A 15362-nucleotide genomic window follows, 5' to 3' on the forward strand; every position below is an offset into this window, starting at 1 on the left:
CTCAGCCCTCTTTTAAAGCCAAATGGGCCACAGTGATTGGTGTAGGCTAAACCTACTTTAATGAACCAATCCTGGTTGCCCCCAACAATCTCCTGTATGCATGAGGTCATAACCAGAGTGCTTTCCAACAGAAAAGGTAAAGTGGTGAAAACATGCAATATTAAGTCCCACCCATCTTCCTGTCTGTTGTGGATCAAAGGGTCTCTCTGGTTAATTGAGCTCTCTGTAGTTCCGCGGTTCTCCCTTGAAGCTGTGGCAAGAACAGACTTTCTGGCTCCTGAAAACCACATTCTCGTACCTTCTGAATGGGTTTCCCATGTAGGGGTTGCCTACTGTAAACACATAATTCCAGACATGACGGGTCACTGCCCTTGATACTGAGAGGCGGGAGCTGGCTTCCGGTTGACAGTGTATATTGAAGGTATTTGGGGATTCCTGTCTCCTTAGTCCTGCAGCCAGGCCCCATGTGGGCCTGTTTGAAGGATACTCTATTAGTATGTTAATTTCTGCCATCTGCAGAAGGTAAACAAACGGACAGGGATGATCCATGGAGCCTTTGATATAGTTAGGCTGGCCATGGCAGGAGGAAGGTTTTGGCCCTCCCCCTTCTGAGATGTATCATGTACTCAACCTGTCAGATCCCAACTAAATAGAACAGGGAGGACTGTACCTGTAGGCAAGCATAGCAAAATGTGTGCGGATTAGCCCCACACGTTTTTCAGAGATTGATCTACCATCATTCAATTTCATATAACATTTCAAAAAAGCCCAGGTGAGCGCACACCCCAGATGGTCGAATTCCTCACATCCTGATTCGGAGTAAATTAGTTAAACAAGCCACTGTTGGATTACATCACCATAATGGACAAGAAATAAAATCCTGTGTCGACGGATTTATGCCACAGCATTTCCAGTTGTCATGCCAACCACAAAGTCGATTTTCTGGCACCCCTTTATTTCGTCTCTTCTCTGTAGCAATGGGGTTGGCAATATTTCGGTGGCCCTGCCAACAAAATGCAGCAAAAGCATAAAGAAGGGAAGCCAGTAAAAAGAAAGCAAAAATGTTAGGGGTCCCACAAAGTGAATCCCAAAAATTGTTGAGAGCCGGGGAACACTGTTTGCAGACAACGCAGTCTTACTATGAAAGACATAGTGCTCTTCAAAATCTGCTATATTATTTGAATAGGTTTTTCATGATAAATTGCGCAAGTGACTCACTGCATGGCTGCCCAACCCCATAAAAAAACAAAAGTTTAAACCTTTGACTATCTGCATGTGCCTTTTAACAGTGAACTATTGACCAAAAGGCACAACTATACTTAGATTTTTTAAACAATTATGGGGGTGGTCTTTCTCCCATGTTAGAGGTACACTAGGCCAGGTATGATATGCTGTTCTGTATGGGGCTGAGCTATATGGCCATAACAACATTTACAAACTCATGATTTCTGAAAGTCTTTCTAAAAAGCCTCCTTGTGTTATCCAAAGATCCACCAAATGTGCCCCTTCACCTATTGATCGGGTCTCTCTGTAGAGTATGAGGCACGGCTCCAACCACACCTGTACCGGATCATCTCTGGAGGCAAAGTGGCCCTGATTAATGTTCAGCACTCAGCATGTGAAGTCTTACCTGGTTCTGCTGACTCCTGCCTCGATTGCTCTTGCGTTTGGGACCACAGAGATGCCCTACACAAATTACAGCATAGTACCCGGGAATGCATGTCCTTGGAAAGCAGCTAGTGCTGGGCTTCAAAGTGCCTTTTGATGCAGTAACAACTTTATTAATACAGTATTATTGTTCTTAAAACCTTGCTTGAATTTGCCCTAAATTGGGTTGACCTGTTCCTATTATGGGGGACAGACGGAAAGATGATGCGTGGAAATAAGATCAGCCTCCCTTTCTCTTTTTCTGACCCTGTTGCATGTTTTATCACAGAAGTGTGGCATCGACACTTATCTCTAAAGTATACCTCAGAGCTAATGGTTTGGCCTATGGAAATGTTCACATATGTTTCATAACCTCTATAAACTTTGTTTGCTTGATTTCACTTTTCTATTATCTGATTTCAAGTTTTTAGCGCAGTGATTTATATTTGCTTTCTATTGTTTTACTAATGTTTTATCATAGTTTTGGATATGTTGTGGGTTTTCCATGTGTTAATATCCCTGCAGAAATTACGCCATCCAAAATATCGCCGTATATTTGCGCGATATTAAGGCATGGTACCTGCGGGGGACACCCCCGCATCCCCTGCATTATTTTTAAAGGAGCGGAGGACACCCCTGCAACCCCTGCTCCGAAAAACCCCCAAAATTATCCCCCCCAAAAAATATCGTCCATGGCCGTTCCAGGCGACCATATATACGGCAATATTTTTGGTGGGGATAATATGTAGTGATACCGTTGTGGGTAGAATTCATTTATTCTGTGCACTGTACGAAAATATTTAACTTGCGGTTTTTAGGGGCTTTGCTCGAAAAATGTATGATGGTCGATGATTGATTGCTATGAAACTGCCAGTTGTGCCTATACAATCCCTGGGATGCCCCGGTACAAATATAAATATCAATGGTTAACAAATAACAAATCAACATGGCTTTTTTTTTTCCAGGGAAGTTGTTACATGCAAGAAACCTTGACTTTGGGATATTTCTCGGGTATGTATTGACAGTCTGTCAGACACTGGCTTGTTGTTTCAGAATATGTGTGTGATATGGAGCCTCTATTAAGAGGTTACTTAAGCTTCAACCAAGGCCACATTGGGAAATATATGCAGGAGCCATTGACCGTGGTAAACTGTTGATCCATTGATTCAAATGTATAGCTAAATTGTTAAACTTGTATGTAGAAAATCATTTGACTTTGTGTGTATTTATATTCAGTGAAAAGTCCTCAGTCGAAGGGAAATTATGGTTATCCTTACAAATACAAAACTTGCAAATTCAGTGAAAAAACCTTGGTAAAGGTAAATTATGGTTGCAGCACAAAATCTAAAAATTATGGAAATTCAGTATTTATGGCAAGCTATGCAACCATAACTCGCATCCCCACCAATCACTGCTCATACCGACAAACATGACATTACAGATGACCTCACAAATGACTTAATCAAACTGTGTATATCTTGACAGAGCGCACTCTAGGGCTTGTGTTTAAGGCATGTACGCAAGTGATTTACAAAGCTCCACCCTAGCTAGAAGCAGCAGAGCACTGTACAATAAAGAGAGTGAAAATTAGTGGGGAGGAGGATCGTCTTGTGGGTCTTTGTTACTCATTTGTTAGTGAAGTGTTTCTTGAAGAGCAGGGAGGGTCTTCAGGTCTTTTATGATTCGCAGGTGGGAGGGAGCCAGCTTGATGTTCGGACGTTTGTTCAAGACTGTGGGAGCATAGCAGGAGAAAGCTTGTTTTTTTATCTTCTTGCACTTCTTGGATTCCAGGCTGGTGATATCTCGGCTCCTGGTGTTGGGTTGACCTCTTTCCAATTATTGAGATTTGCTCTCTTTCGCTTTGTCAGCATGAATAGAATCTTCCTCAGATGTTCAGATGGTTGCATGCTATTCCTGGCCTCCTGTATCGTGATGCGTTCATCCTTTTTGTTTGACTGTATATTATGATCACTGAAAATATAGCAAGACAATCGCAAGACGATGAAGGCCCCCTGCATCTCCCAATTTGTTCCACAGATGAACATCTGGGGCTGGCTGTGATATAATTTACTGGATTTGAACTGGGTGCTCTGTGGAGTCACCCCTGCGGTACAGCCTGTACCTTCACTATGATTGGCTATTCTGTCACTAACCAGAAGGGAACCCTCAACCAGTCCTGTCAGAGTACGAACACCAGGCAAACTAGGGTACCTGGTGTATCCAAATCTTCAGAGACATAGCGTCCCTCACAGGTACATCAATCACATTTGTGTTTCATAGGAGTCCTCTGATTAGGAATCGCTAGAGAACTGTTTAGCAACCAATATAGGGAAAAATGCAAACATCAAGAGGGCCCTCTGCCTGAGTTGTATCTTAGGACTTTGAACCTCACAACTTGGAATAACAGATGAGCCTGTATTCAAGAATAAAAAAAGGTTGAGAATGATCCCAGAATTCCTCTGGGCTGTAAGTATTGGCACCTGAGGCTTTGTGTCATGTCAGCAACCTGTGCCTGCAAAACCTGCCCGAAGGGCCTGAGCGAAGCCAGTGCCCCAGGGTGCTAAAGCTTTTAGCACTGTCCTCTCCCTGGGCCTGCTGCTTGTAAGGATGTGGTGGGGTCATAATCCATGTGGTGCAGGCTGGAAGGCAGAAGATGCATCTCTGTTGCTTTGTCATGGGGACGCTGGTGCTCAGAGGGAAGGGGTGTCCGCCAATGTGGTCTCCAGAGGCATCAGTGTGGCATAAGGGGCGAGCCCGGAAGCTGCTGGACTCCCACACAGAGGCATAGTTTGGGCACTGGCCATAGAGTTTCAAAAGAGGGGCAGAGGGTGGGATAACAGAAAGGCAGCTGTCCGTCAGAGGTGCACCAGCCGGCACACAGACATGGAAGGGAAAGGGAGCCGCGAGGCAAAGGGTGCTCAGTGCAGCAGGCCATTTGGAAGCAGAAATTCTGGATTGTTTATTCTAAAAATGGGTGCTAAGGAGAGTTAGTTCATCCTTTACTGTGGCCATGTGACCAGCATCTGAGTCTTATTATAATATAGTACTCTTAATTCTGGTTTACATTTTGGCACAGCACCTGTACCCTGTTTTGGTAGAAAATCCATGTTTTGCCTCCTTGGCATGTACCTGTGATGCTGGAAATGCATCGGAGGGACAGGGCCTCTGTCCTTGTTCTGTAGTCCTTTTTCGTATATATTCCGTGTTATTTTCTGCTCAGGAGTCCATGTGGGACTCCTGGCAGTGCAGCTCTCCCTCTTTTTAGGTTTGGTGTATGGACCCCTGTGATACCCTTATGGCACCCATGGGTCGGGGTACAACCCGGTATCCCTAGTGTATGTGTTTGGGCACCTGTGTGTGGCCCACAGAGCAGGGTATGGGCTGGTGGCAGCTCCATGCTGAATTTGACAGGTGCTCCGAGTGTCCTCCATTTTGGGATACCCAGGCCCTGCTGTTGTTGATAGAAGACAAGATGATGCCTGTGGCTTCTTCCTTTCTATTGCATGTTACCTTGTTTTCCCAAAGTCCTGGGAATCCCTGACTCTGTCCCTTCCCCCTGGCTGGCTGTTGGGTGGAAGTTCCATCTATGGTATTGTGGGGAAGTCCAGGCCAGACTGATTGGAGCCTTCCCAGTGACTGTATGTTGTGGGTACGCCCTTGGGGTGTGACCCATGTGACACAAAGACTGAGACAGCCCTGCCCGAAACTGGTATGAATGCAATGTGGAGTGCTGAATGGCTGGGTACTTGTCCAAATACACATTCCGCTTTGTGAGTGTCTGGAGAGAGGAGAATGGCCTGAATGCACTGTGAGCCTGATTGGCAGCCTGCCTGCATGCATGAATGCCTTTCTGAATGATTGGTTGCCTCAGTGTGACCCAGCTGAGCGAATGAGAGACCAAACGGTATATCTGGGGACCTCTTACTGATGAAAATCATTCAGAAGCTGAAGTTGATAATTGATGCTTAACCTTGAAGCCCACTGGAAGAATTGCTGCTGCTGTCCTTCGCCAATCTGAAAACTGCTGAGCCTTCAAGAAATGGATCCAAGAGAGGACCTGGCTAGGAGACCTCTTCCCGAACTACGAGGGACCATCGTGCACCAGCTAACCTTCGCCCAAGTGCCCTGGAAGTCAGTCCTCGAAAGGCTGTCGACCGGAGATGGGGACCGCGGCGGAATCACAAAGCAAAGCGCCCAGACATTGAAGTCCATCACTGTCGACCGGAGCTGCAGCGCTCCTTTGCCTAAGAACACATTGAATGAAGGACTCCTTCGCTCATTTCCAACAACCGCTTTGTCCCGCCGGAGAAAGTCAAGGCCGCCGGCGCGCCGAGGAGAATCTGCCGGTGGGTTTCTCGCCACCCGAAGACCACAAAGACGCATACGACCCGGCACCCTTGCTGGGCACCCTTCAGTAACTGTTTGTGGCATCAAACTATCGTCGTCGAGGTGCACCGCACGCCTCATCTTGGCAGGAAGCCCAAGACTGATCATTGACGAGCACCGCCAGGACCGAAGCTGCTGCCTGAGCGCCTTTGTTCACCGGTTCTTCGCGGGATCTCGACGATCTGTGGCTCCTGTCTTAAAGGGAGCCGCTCAAGAAGGATCCGTCGACAACCTGAAGCCGAACTCTGCTGAACCAGGTACATTGGGGCGGTAGAACCTTTTTAGTGGGAAATACTCATACAAACAATATATGGACTGGGATTGTATTCTATCTTTTATTTACAGGTTGCCCAGGTGGGGGGGGGGGGTCCTCGCACAGAGCTGTGTCTTGGGTAGGGGCCAGGCTTCTGCCTATTGTTTAACCAACCTGCTTTCCTTATGTCTATTGTTGGTTCACTCACTGTACTTAAGAACCAGCCCGCATCACCTTCTGAGAGCTTAAGCCTTGATTGCTCGTCCACGAAACCAAATAGAGAATCTTGGCTGGGATGATCTGTGCCTCTACTCTGCCATGTAGAGAGCGAGCAAGAGTACAGATACCCCCCATCCAGTCTTTACAGTACCCTAGACTTTTCTTTTAAATTATTTGTTTATTACTGTTTTTGTGTGATGCGCTAGACCACCCTCCCCCCCACACACACACCCCAATAATCAAATCACAAATGCTGGGAACCAAACCAAAGAGCTCTTTGGACTCTTGAGGTCTTGGGAAAGGCCTGCTAGTATAAGTCCGGTCATTAAACCCACTAATGAGGACTGTAAAAAAGTGCAAAAAGACTTTGCCGATAAATTAAAAACGGCCCAAAAGAAAATCCTCCAAGAAGTAGCTAAAATGACTCCTACTGTTACTTATAGAGAATCCAATCAGAACAGTACCGAGGAGGCATGGTCTAATTTTAAAACTACTTCTAAAATTGCAGCTGATGGAGAACAATCTCCTCAACAATCTCAAGCCGAGTTCAGTTTTAAAGAACACACCATGACAGATGTCTAACATTATGTGGGCCATGCACCCTACAAGCTGCCCGGGTGAACTTTTACCGTCGAAAATTATACTTGAACATAAAGACATGTTTGCCCCTTTTCTCTGTCGGTTTGTAAATTATCCTTCTGTACAAGCCATATCCTAGCTTCTATAAAACATGTGGATAAAGTAGCTATGCTACAATTGCAGGCACATGTGTCAGAAAGAGGCATTTTTCATAAAAAAAACAATCGGGGTTTCGCAGCTTTCATGGCACTGAGAGTGCCTTGTTGGACTTGCAGACACATATGCTATATGGGTTGGAATCCGGCAAGTCGGGGCTGCTGATGCTGCACGATTTATCAGCAGCTTTCGACTTGCTAGTCATGGGATTCTGTTTGGATTCTGTTTGGATAGGATGTCTACTGTTGGAAGTCTCTCAGGGGAGGCAATAACTTGTCTCAAATCATTTCTCGAGGGGCGTAGCTCCCGAGTGCATTGGGGCGAGAGTGCCTCCGATGCTGAGATTACCATCTGTGGAGTTCCTCAAGGCGCTTGTCTCTTTCCCCCTGCTTTCTAATATTTACATTATCCCACTTTGTATGGATCTTGGTAATTCAGACCTCTTTTTCTGCAATTATGCAGACGATTTTCAATTGGCACTGGATGTTGGTGGAGACCACAGTAAAGACCAACAAACATTGGATCGGGCCTATCAAATGGTGAAAGGCTGGATGACGACTAATTGGCTTTGCCTTAACTCCACAAAAACGGAACGGTTATATGGCCCTAAACAGACAAGAGAGAAGCTGGGCCCCCTGTAACAGCTTCTTGGTTGACGGATGTCAGATACCAGTGGTACTCGAGGTCAAGACCCTGGGTACTTATTTGTAGGCCAACATAGATAACCAGGCCCATGTTGACACAATCGTAAAAAGCACAAATTATCATCTGAAAGTGCTTCATCAAGTGGCCCCTCTGGTGTGAGAGGAAAATCGCAAGAAATTAGTCTGGGCCGTAATACTACCTAGAGTGGATTACTGCATCGCCCTCTTGGGAGGAGCAAAGAAGGCAGACCTTCAAAGACTCCAAAAGATTCAAAATGCTGCAGTGCGCATAGTCTTTCAGATGAAGCGCTGTTAGGCAGAATCCTGTGCAGTGCCCTTAGGGACCACTACACACAATTAAGACTACAGGTGGCAATACAAGTTTTACCTTTGGTACAAGCCTGTACTACTATGTCAGAGTGGTAGCAGTGGCGGGCAAGAGTATATGCGCAGTAGCAGAGATTACACAAAGGGACCACAATTACTGTGACTCAAGCAAAACACTGACTCAAGGTTTCAGGTAGAAAAATATAAGTACATTTATTTTTAAACCATTAGTTATAAATGCAACACTTCTATTAAACTTAAACACAAACCTCACGTCAAATATACTACAACTAACCAATTCACTTTGTACAGTATGTCTCAAGGTTAGTACCCTGTGTTGGAATGAACCGGTGTTAGGCACCAAAACACGTTACCGCGGATACGATTGCGATCACTTTTTGACAGTTCGGTCTACTAAATAAACGTGTATCCGTGACATGAAATGCTACCGGGGCAAAAACACACTTAGCACCTGAGATACCCAGAAGGAGTTAGAGGCAAAAATCACCGGCAATATTTTAGTTAGGCAGACAGAATCGAGAAACACTCAGACAAGAGTTCAAAAGTCAAAGGGCCGGAGCCAGGGTCAAGTGACACCGGCGGCCTGTTGCCGAAGATCACACAGTCAGTTCACGATTCAACGTAGCCAAGAGTACTTCGATATTGTCAATGTTCGGAAGCAAAAGTTATAAGAAGGAGGGAAGACGAGGGCAAGCCTTGGAAATGAAGAAAAGGGGTTCACCCAGTTTCCTCAAGCAGAACACAGTACCTTATTTCAATGGTGCAGCTGGTGCCCTGGCAGTTGTTCCTGTTGGTTTCCCGCAGACCCACGATTCCTGGAGCTTTGTTGTGAAGGAGGACGTCTGAAGGTTGGTCTGCACCACACAGGGATGAAGTCGGCAGCAGCGACAACAAATAAAAGGTGCGTTCCTTAAAAACAGGAGAGGCTCTTCAAATGGCTAACCGGACCACTACAGCTGTGAGCAGAGATTTCGACCAAGGAAGAGGATCCTCTGGCTGTGGAAGATGAGCTGGTTATCCCCACCAGGCTCAAGGAAGGAAGACTCTGGACTGGATCTTCTCTTAGTCGTTGAAGGGTAGATAGCTCAGGACTGCAGCAGGGCTTCACCTGGACGGGATAGTTGGAGCAGCCGTCGTTCTCTCCGCTTCTCTTCGGTTCCTTGTAGTTCCAGTGGCGACTCTCTGACTTCTAGCCCAAGAGACCTGCCTTTTATGCGCAAAACCCCCATTCACACAGCCTGGCTGTCAATCACCCAGCAGGGGGGTTGTCTAGCCCGGACACCACCTCAGCTAATCATGGCAAAGTGCGACTTGGGTTTCCTAGGATACCCTGTGCAGGGGGTGACTACACCCCTTCCTCACATTCAGCCCACCTAGACACCAAGGCGCCGGGTGGAGGGCTTCTGAGCAGAAGCCTGCCAAAAGACGGTGAATAAAGAAGGCGAACCTAGTTTGCCGCGCAAAGTAAAACACAAGAAGGACTTTAACAAAAAGAAATGGCGAATAAATCCAACCGCAGCCAAAAGAAAGACGATTTGGTCCAGTGGGTTTATGTTCGAGGCTAATATAATAGCCAAGAACAATACCACGTTTATCTAATATAATCGCAGTAGTAAAGTTAGGGTAGATACCACTGCTACCAGCCAAGTCTAAATGTTAAAAGAGCGAAACAATGCTCTAGGAGGTACAGATAAAAAGGGATACAAATTAACCCTTTCCAGTACTCCATGGATGGAATATTGGGTGTACTGCATCTGTGGTAGATTGACTAAGTAAAGTTAATGGCAACTTTACCCTTTTCTGGGGGAATGTAGTCAGCCTCAGAAATGGAGTCGGGGGAAGTCTCAAAGACAACCCTGTGCCATGGCACTGAAGGTGCTGGGTGACACACAGAAAGAAGGGGCTACTGAAGTGGAGTCCACAATCATAATAACAGAGAAATACACATGGCAAAACATAGGTATAAGTGGAGGGAAAAGCTCACACTCTTACCAAGTGGAAATAAAATAAACTCCAGAAGTCTAGCAAAGCTGCTGGGGGACTCATTAGGTGAGGGAAATTAGCCATAAATGAGAATTCTCCCTAACGAGTGCCTAGAGCCTGCATCAGCAGCCAGGAGGAGTCTCCACTGGTTGCCAGTCTCAGCTAGAATACTGTTCAAGCTTCTGACAATTTGTCACAAATATGTCTATGGTGACACACCTATATACCTCAAGAAAAGGCTGAGACTATATCCGCCTAGTAGATCTCTTCGCTCAGCTAAGGCCTTCTTCCTACAAGTAGACCGAGTTAAATGAGCTTGTGGAAATTTATTTATTTATTTATTTATTTTAATTCTTGATAACGCGCCAAATCGCCCAAAGGCCTCACGGCGCACACAAAACAAAAAAGACAATACTAAACAGACAGTTGAAAAGCGGACATCTCAGGGGGAACTATGAAATGAAGATTTAAGGAGCATTGAAGAGATGGGACTTGAGATTTTTCTTGAACTGAGTCAGTGAGGAGGAGCTCTTAAGATGGAGAGGAAGAGTGTTCCAGAGAGTAGGGGCTGAGAGACTGAAGATAGTTTTGCCGAACTTGGCAGTTCGAAAACGGGGCTGAGTGAGCATGGCTTGCTCAGTGGACCTAAATGAACGGCGGAGACGTAGCGATGAATACACTGGGTCAGGTAGATGGGTGCAGAACCAATCAGACATTTGAAGGTAAGAGTGAGTATCTTAAAGGATACTCTATGCTTGATGGGCAGCCAGTGCAATTTCTTCCTGGCATCAGTAATAGAAGAGTGCCTGGCCAGACCTAGCACGGCTCGGACTGCGCCGTTTTGGGTTGTCTGGAGAGCAGTGATATTAGCAGCAGAAGTATTTGCTAGGAGACTGTTACAATAGTCTAACCTAGAATTAACAAGGGCCGTTGCCAGAAGAGACATATTGCTGACAGAGAGAAACGGCCGCAACGCAAAGAGTTGCTTGTTAATCCAGCAACAGGATGCCCTGGTTTTAGAAAAATGTTGGCGCATTGAGAGCTCGGCATCAATAGTGACGCCCAGAGTCTTAACACTGCGTGCTACTGGAATAGATACATTGGCAATGGCAAATGAGTCGTGTTCCTTAGAAAGGTTTTTTAACATGTGGCTTGAACCTGCTATGAGAAGCTCAGTTTTATCGGCATTGAGGGCCATAAAATTCGTACTCATCCATGAATGGATGACAGAGGAGATGGCAGAGATGGCCTTGAAATCTGTAGGGTAGGAACCAGACAACTCCAGGACGACCTGGGTGTCGTCCGCATAGTTGGTATAAAGGACACCCAGATCGTCGAGCATGCGAAGCAGGGGGAGAATATAGATGTTGAACAAGGTTGGGGATAGGTATGAACCCTGGGGGACACCACGTGTGAGCAAAGCGGGTACAGAGAAGGCATTTTGAATGATGACCCGAGCATTTCGAGGTCCAAGAAAAGAGACTAGCCATTGTGTGGAGAGATTAGAGCAGCCCACAAGGGATTGTAGCCTAGATGCCAAGAGTGAGTGGTCGACTAAGTCGAACGCCGCAGAGAGATCCAACAACATCAGGAGTGCAGGATGACCCTGATCGATGATGGAAGCAAGATTTGATTTTAAATCCAACATAGCCGTTTCAGTGCCGTGAAAGGCACGATAACCTGACTGACGAGGCCCCAGAATGGTATTATCATCAATACATTTCTGTAACTGAAGATGGGCGACTCGGTCCATGACCTTCAGAAGGAAGGGTTTGTTGGTGATAGGACGATAATGTTTAGCCAGGAGGGGATAAAGATTAGCTTTCTTGAGCAGGGGAGTGATCCAGGCCTCCTTGAGATTAGTTGGTATTTGACCCTCTGCAAAAGACTGATTGATCATCTTAGTGATCCAAGGACTAATGGTGTCGAGGCATTGTACCAGCAACCTGGAAGGACAGGCATCACCTTTACAGGCGGTGGGCTTCATTTTAAGGATGATGGCAGTTACTTCGGATACCATACAAGGGGTGAAAGAAAAAGAAGGTATAGTGGTATTGGAAGTGGGATGTGTCTCAGGGGAGGAGTGAATGAGAGAGTCACTAGGTAAACTACTGGGTAAGTAGTCATGGGTGGTTTGAACATAGAGAGACTGTTCGGATGAGAAAGCGAGTGTAGGATCAGAAAGCGGAGAAGAAGCCCTCAAAGAAGCATTAAGTGAAGTAGAGGTACTAGCTTCAAGATGAGGCAATTTTGGCATTAAAGGCGTCATGGATAGTTTGACACCAGGCATCATCCTGTGGAGCCTGCCCTGCCGTGTGAGTGTTCGCATTGAATTCTTGAAGGATGGAAAAAAGTTCCTTGGATCTCGATTTGGCTTTTTGTATGCGATTGTTATAATAGGTGGCTTTTGCCTTAATAACAGCAAATTTGAAAGTTTTAACAGCGCTTTTATAAAAGGCGAGTGGTTGCGCTTTTCATGTGCAGGCCGCACGGGCCTGGAATGCCCTGCCGGTTCTCTTTCGCAACACAGCCAATCTTCTGATCTTCCGGAAACAGTTGAAGACTTTATTCTCATAATTTCCTGATCCAGCTACCTGGTTCTATTAGATAGGGCTCTATCTTCCTTCTTCATGGTGCCTGGACACCCTCCGGCTTTGGCGCCTTACAAATAAAATAACATAACGCCCCATTATGTTCACAGCCAGAGCTCACTGGGGTGAAACTCTTTGTTTGTGCCACCATCACAGCATTTGGTGCCTCAAGGGTTGCGGCTGTTTCAAAGGTATGCCTTGCGATAGTGGCAGCGCGTGTCCATTTTGAGTTGTGACAGTGTTTTTCTTTAGGTCATGGTTGCACCATGCGAGGACTAGGATGAACACATAACGTCATGGCTGCTGAAAGCTCCAACCAGGAGCTCACGAAAGGACTTGGGGGTAGGCCTATGTGTGGGATGTCTAAAAGTCCTCCGGAAACCAATCCCATGAGAGAGCCTGACAAAGTTTAATGTTGCGACCAGCACGGGCTGGCTGTGCATCAATTGTTTGAATGGCGCAGGAGTGGCCGATTGGAGTCGATCCTAACCTCGGCGTAAGGGATAACCTGCTGGGATTCGACCCCGAAGCACCTGAAAGGAAGACTAACCTGAAAACAGCAACAGAAGCTCTACACCATCTCCAGACCTCTTGAGAAACCCGATAGCAAAGCTCTCTGCCTTCAGAGGTAACCAACTGTAGAGCTTACTCCCCATCATCCTGTGGGACCAGTCGAATTCAGACCCCTGAAGGGCATCCTTTACTCCTTTGGAACTCTTGTCTACCTGTGTCACTTGTTATGTTAATGGTTCTCATACCGTGCACTGTTGCCAACAGCATGGTTTCTTGTCCCAGAAGCGGGAGCACCTTTTGCTCCAGAGAGCTCATGATGGGTAGCATGGCTGTTGCAATGAATACTTTCTTCTTTGTCTCCTAGACCTCCATTAGCTTGCTCTACATAACTTCAACCTGTAAGTCTGGTTAGGGTCTCAATTGTGCTAACATCTTAACAAGGCTGCCACAACATGTCACAGCCTCATGAGCTCCTTTGTGGTGTCCTCTGGCTGCATCTTGCATCCTGGTTTCCTCGCTCTATCTGTGGGGCCTTCAGTGGCTAACTATATGTATATCTGCCATTGAACTGCAGCATCTACGGCTGCAGAGCCAAGAGCTCCACTGTGCAATATCTGTAATGATGCACAGCAAACATACAGCATTCGTTTTCTTCATCTTGGGGGTCCCTAGGCTCTCCTTAGAGACTTGGTTGTTTTCATCTGGCAGTGGAGTCTTCAGAGGCATACCCTACCCATCAGGTTTTGAACAACGAGATCTGAAAAAGCTGGTCCACGAACCCAGCACTGCAATCTCAATGTCTGTGATGAGTTGATGCTTCTTCAGTGACTGGATTGCTTCACGGTCCTCCACGTACCCTGTGAGCATAGTTCAGTTCCACCTGCTTTGTGGGGAGGGGGGAGTTTGTTGCAGTCTTCTACCCATCTGGCCTTTTACCACAACTCATCTTTGGTGACTAGACTACTTCTTTGGAGTTCTCTCACACTCTATATGGACCAACAGCTCTGGGTGTTAGGTGGGGTCGGGGAGCTGGGAGGTGGAGACTCTGATTTAGGAGCCTGCATAGTCAATCAGACTAACATAAATGGCCTTTGAAAAGCATTGGGAACCTCTGTCAATCACAGTTGACTTTTATTCACCTGTTCGTTGTGGTTGAAGGGATTTGCACTTAAAAGGGCCAGTGACTCTCTTCAGAGGTTCTGGAAGACATTTTGAACAATTATGCAACCTTGATGGGTAATTCTTTATAAAACTCATAATAATAATACATTGTATGCAGGAGTGCAAAGGGATTACTGTGCATATTTAGTCATTGTTTATGGACACGTTTTTTATAAAGAATATATTTTGATATATTGTGTGGACTTTCCCTTATTGTGTTTATCATAGTTGCTTTCTGCGCCTTTTTATTGTACTTCTTGTTCCAAGGAGTTTGCGGTGACTGGTTGGCCATCCCTACATTTGGAGGGTTAGGATAACTTGAAGGAAGTACCCTGTGAACCAAGTAGATTGAAATATCTGGGTTCTATAACGGAGCTAAGAGGAATCTCCCTTACAAACCTCCTCTTTATCTTTAATATTTGTGGCAGCTTGATTTAATGTGCAGGCATTAGTGATGCACAATGCACATCCCATCATCCCAAAGTTGAATGTATGGTTTTCTTTGCATTGGGTTCTAAAAAGGTAAAGTGAAACAATTTAAACTTATTCTACACCTTTATTATGTTTGACCTAACTTTGCTGTTTATACAAAATCTTGCTAATGAATATTCTTTCTTCCCTGTGTTTTATAGTATGACAGTACCTCCCTAAACCTAGGCAAACTGGTTCCTTAATCGTTCATTGTCCCTCCTAGTGGTAGCTGTTGTCCAGCAGTTGTAATAAAATATAAAGGGACTGTGCTGGACTGGGCTGGAACAAGATATACAGGGTAATGCGATTTCTTTGAATTAAGGGATGGCCACACAGGTTATCATTAAAATACTCTTTATATTACGTAAAAAGGTAACAAAAGTATGTGGTACTGGTTTCAGGTAAGCATAC

At 45.7% G+C, this 15362-nt stretch overlaps 1 protein-coding gene across 1 annotated transcript in view; it reads left to right on the forward strand.

The window, feature by feature from the left end:
• ASAH1 (N-acylsphingosine amidohydrolase 1) overlaps window positions 1–15362 on the forward strand; it is a 521915-nt gene that overhangs the window by 227823 nt on the left and 278730 nt on the right. Inside the window, exon 7 of the mRNA XM_069631558.1 lies at window positions 2613–2658. Coding sequence (XP_069487659.1) covers window positions 2613–2658 — 46 coding nt within the window. The remainder of the gene's footprint in view (window positions 1–2612; window positions 2659–15362) is intronic.

The sequence above is a fragment of the Ambystoma mexicanum genome, chromosome 6q (assembly GCF_040938575.1).
Source record: "Ambystoma mexicanum isolate Mex_15411 chromosome 6q, UKY_AmexF1_1, whole genome shotgun sequence".
Taxonomy (NCBI): domain Eukaryota; kingdom Metazoa; phylum Chordata; class Amphibia; order Caudata; family Ambystomatidae; genus Ambystoma; species Ambystoma mexicanum.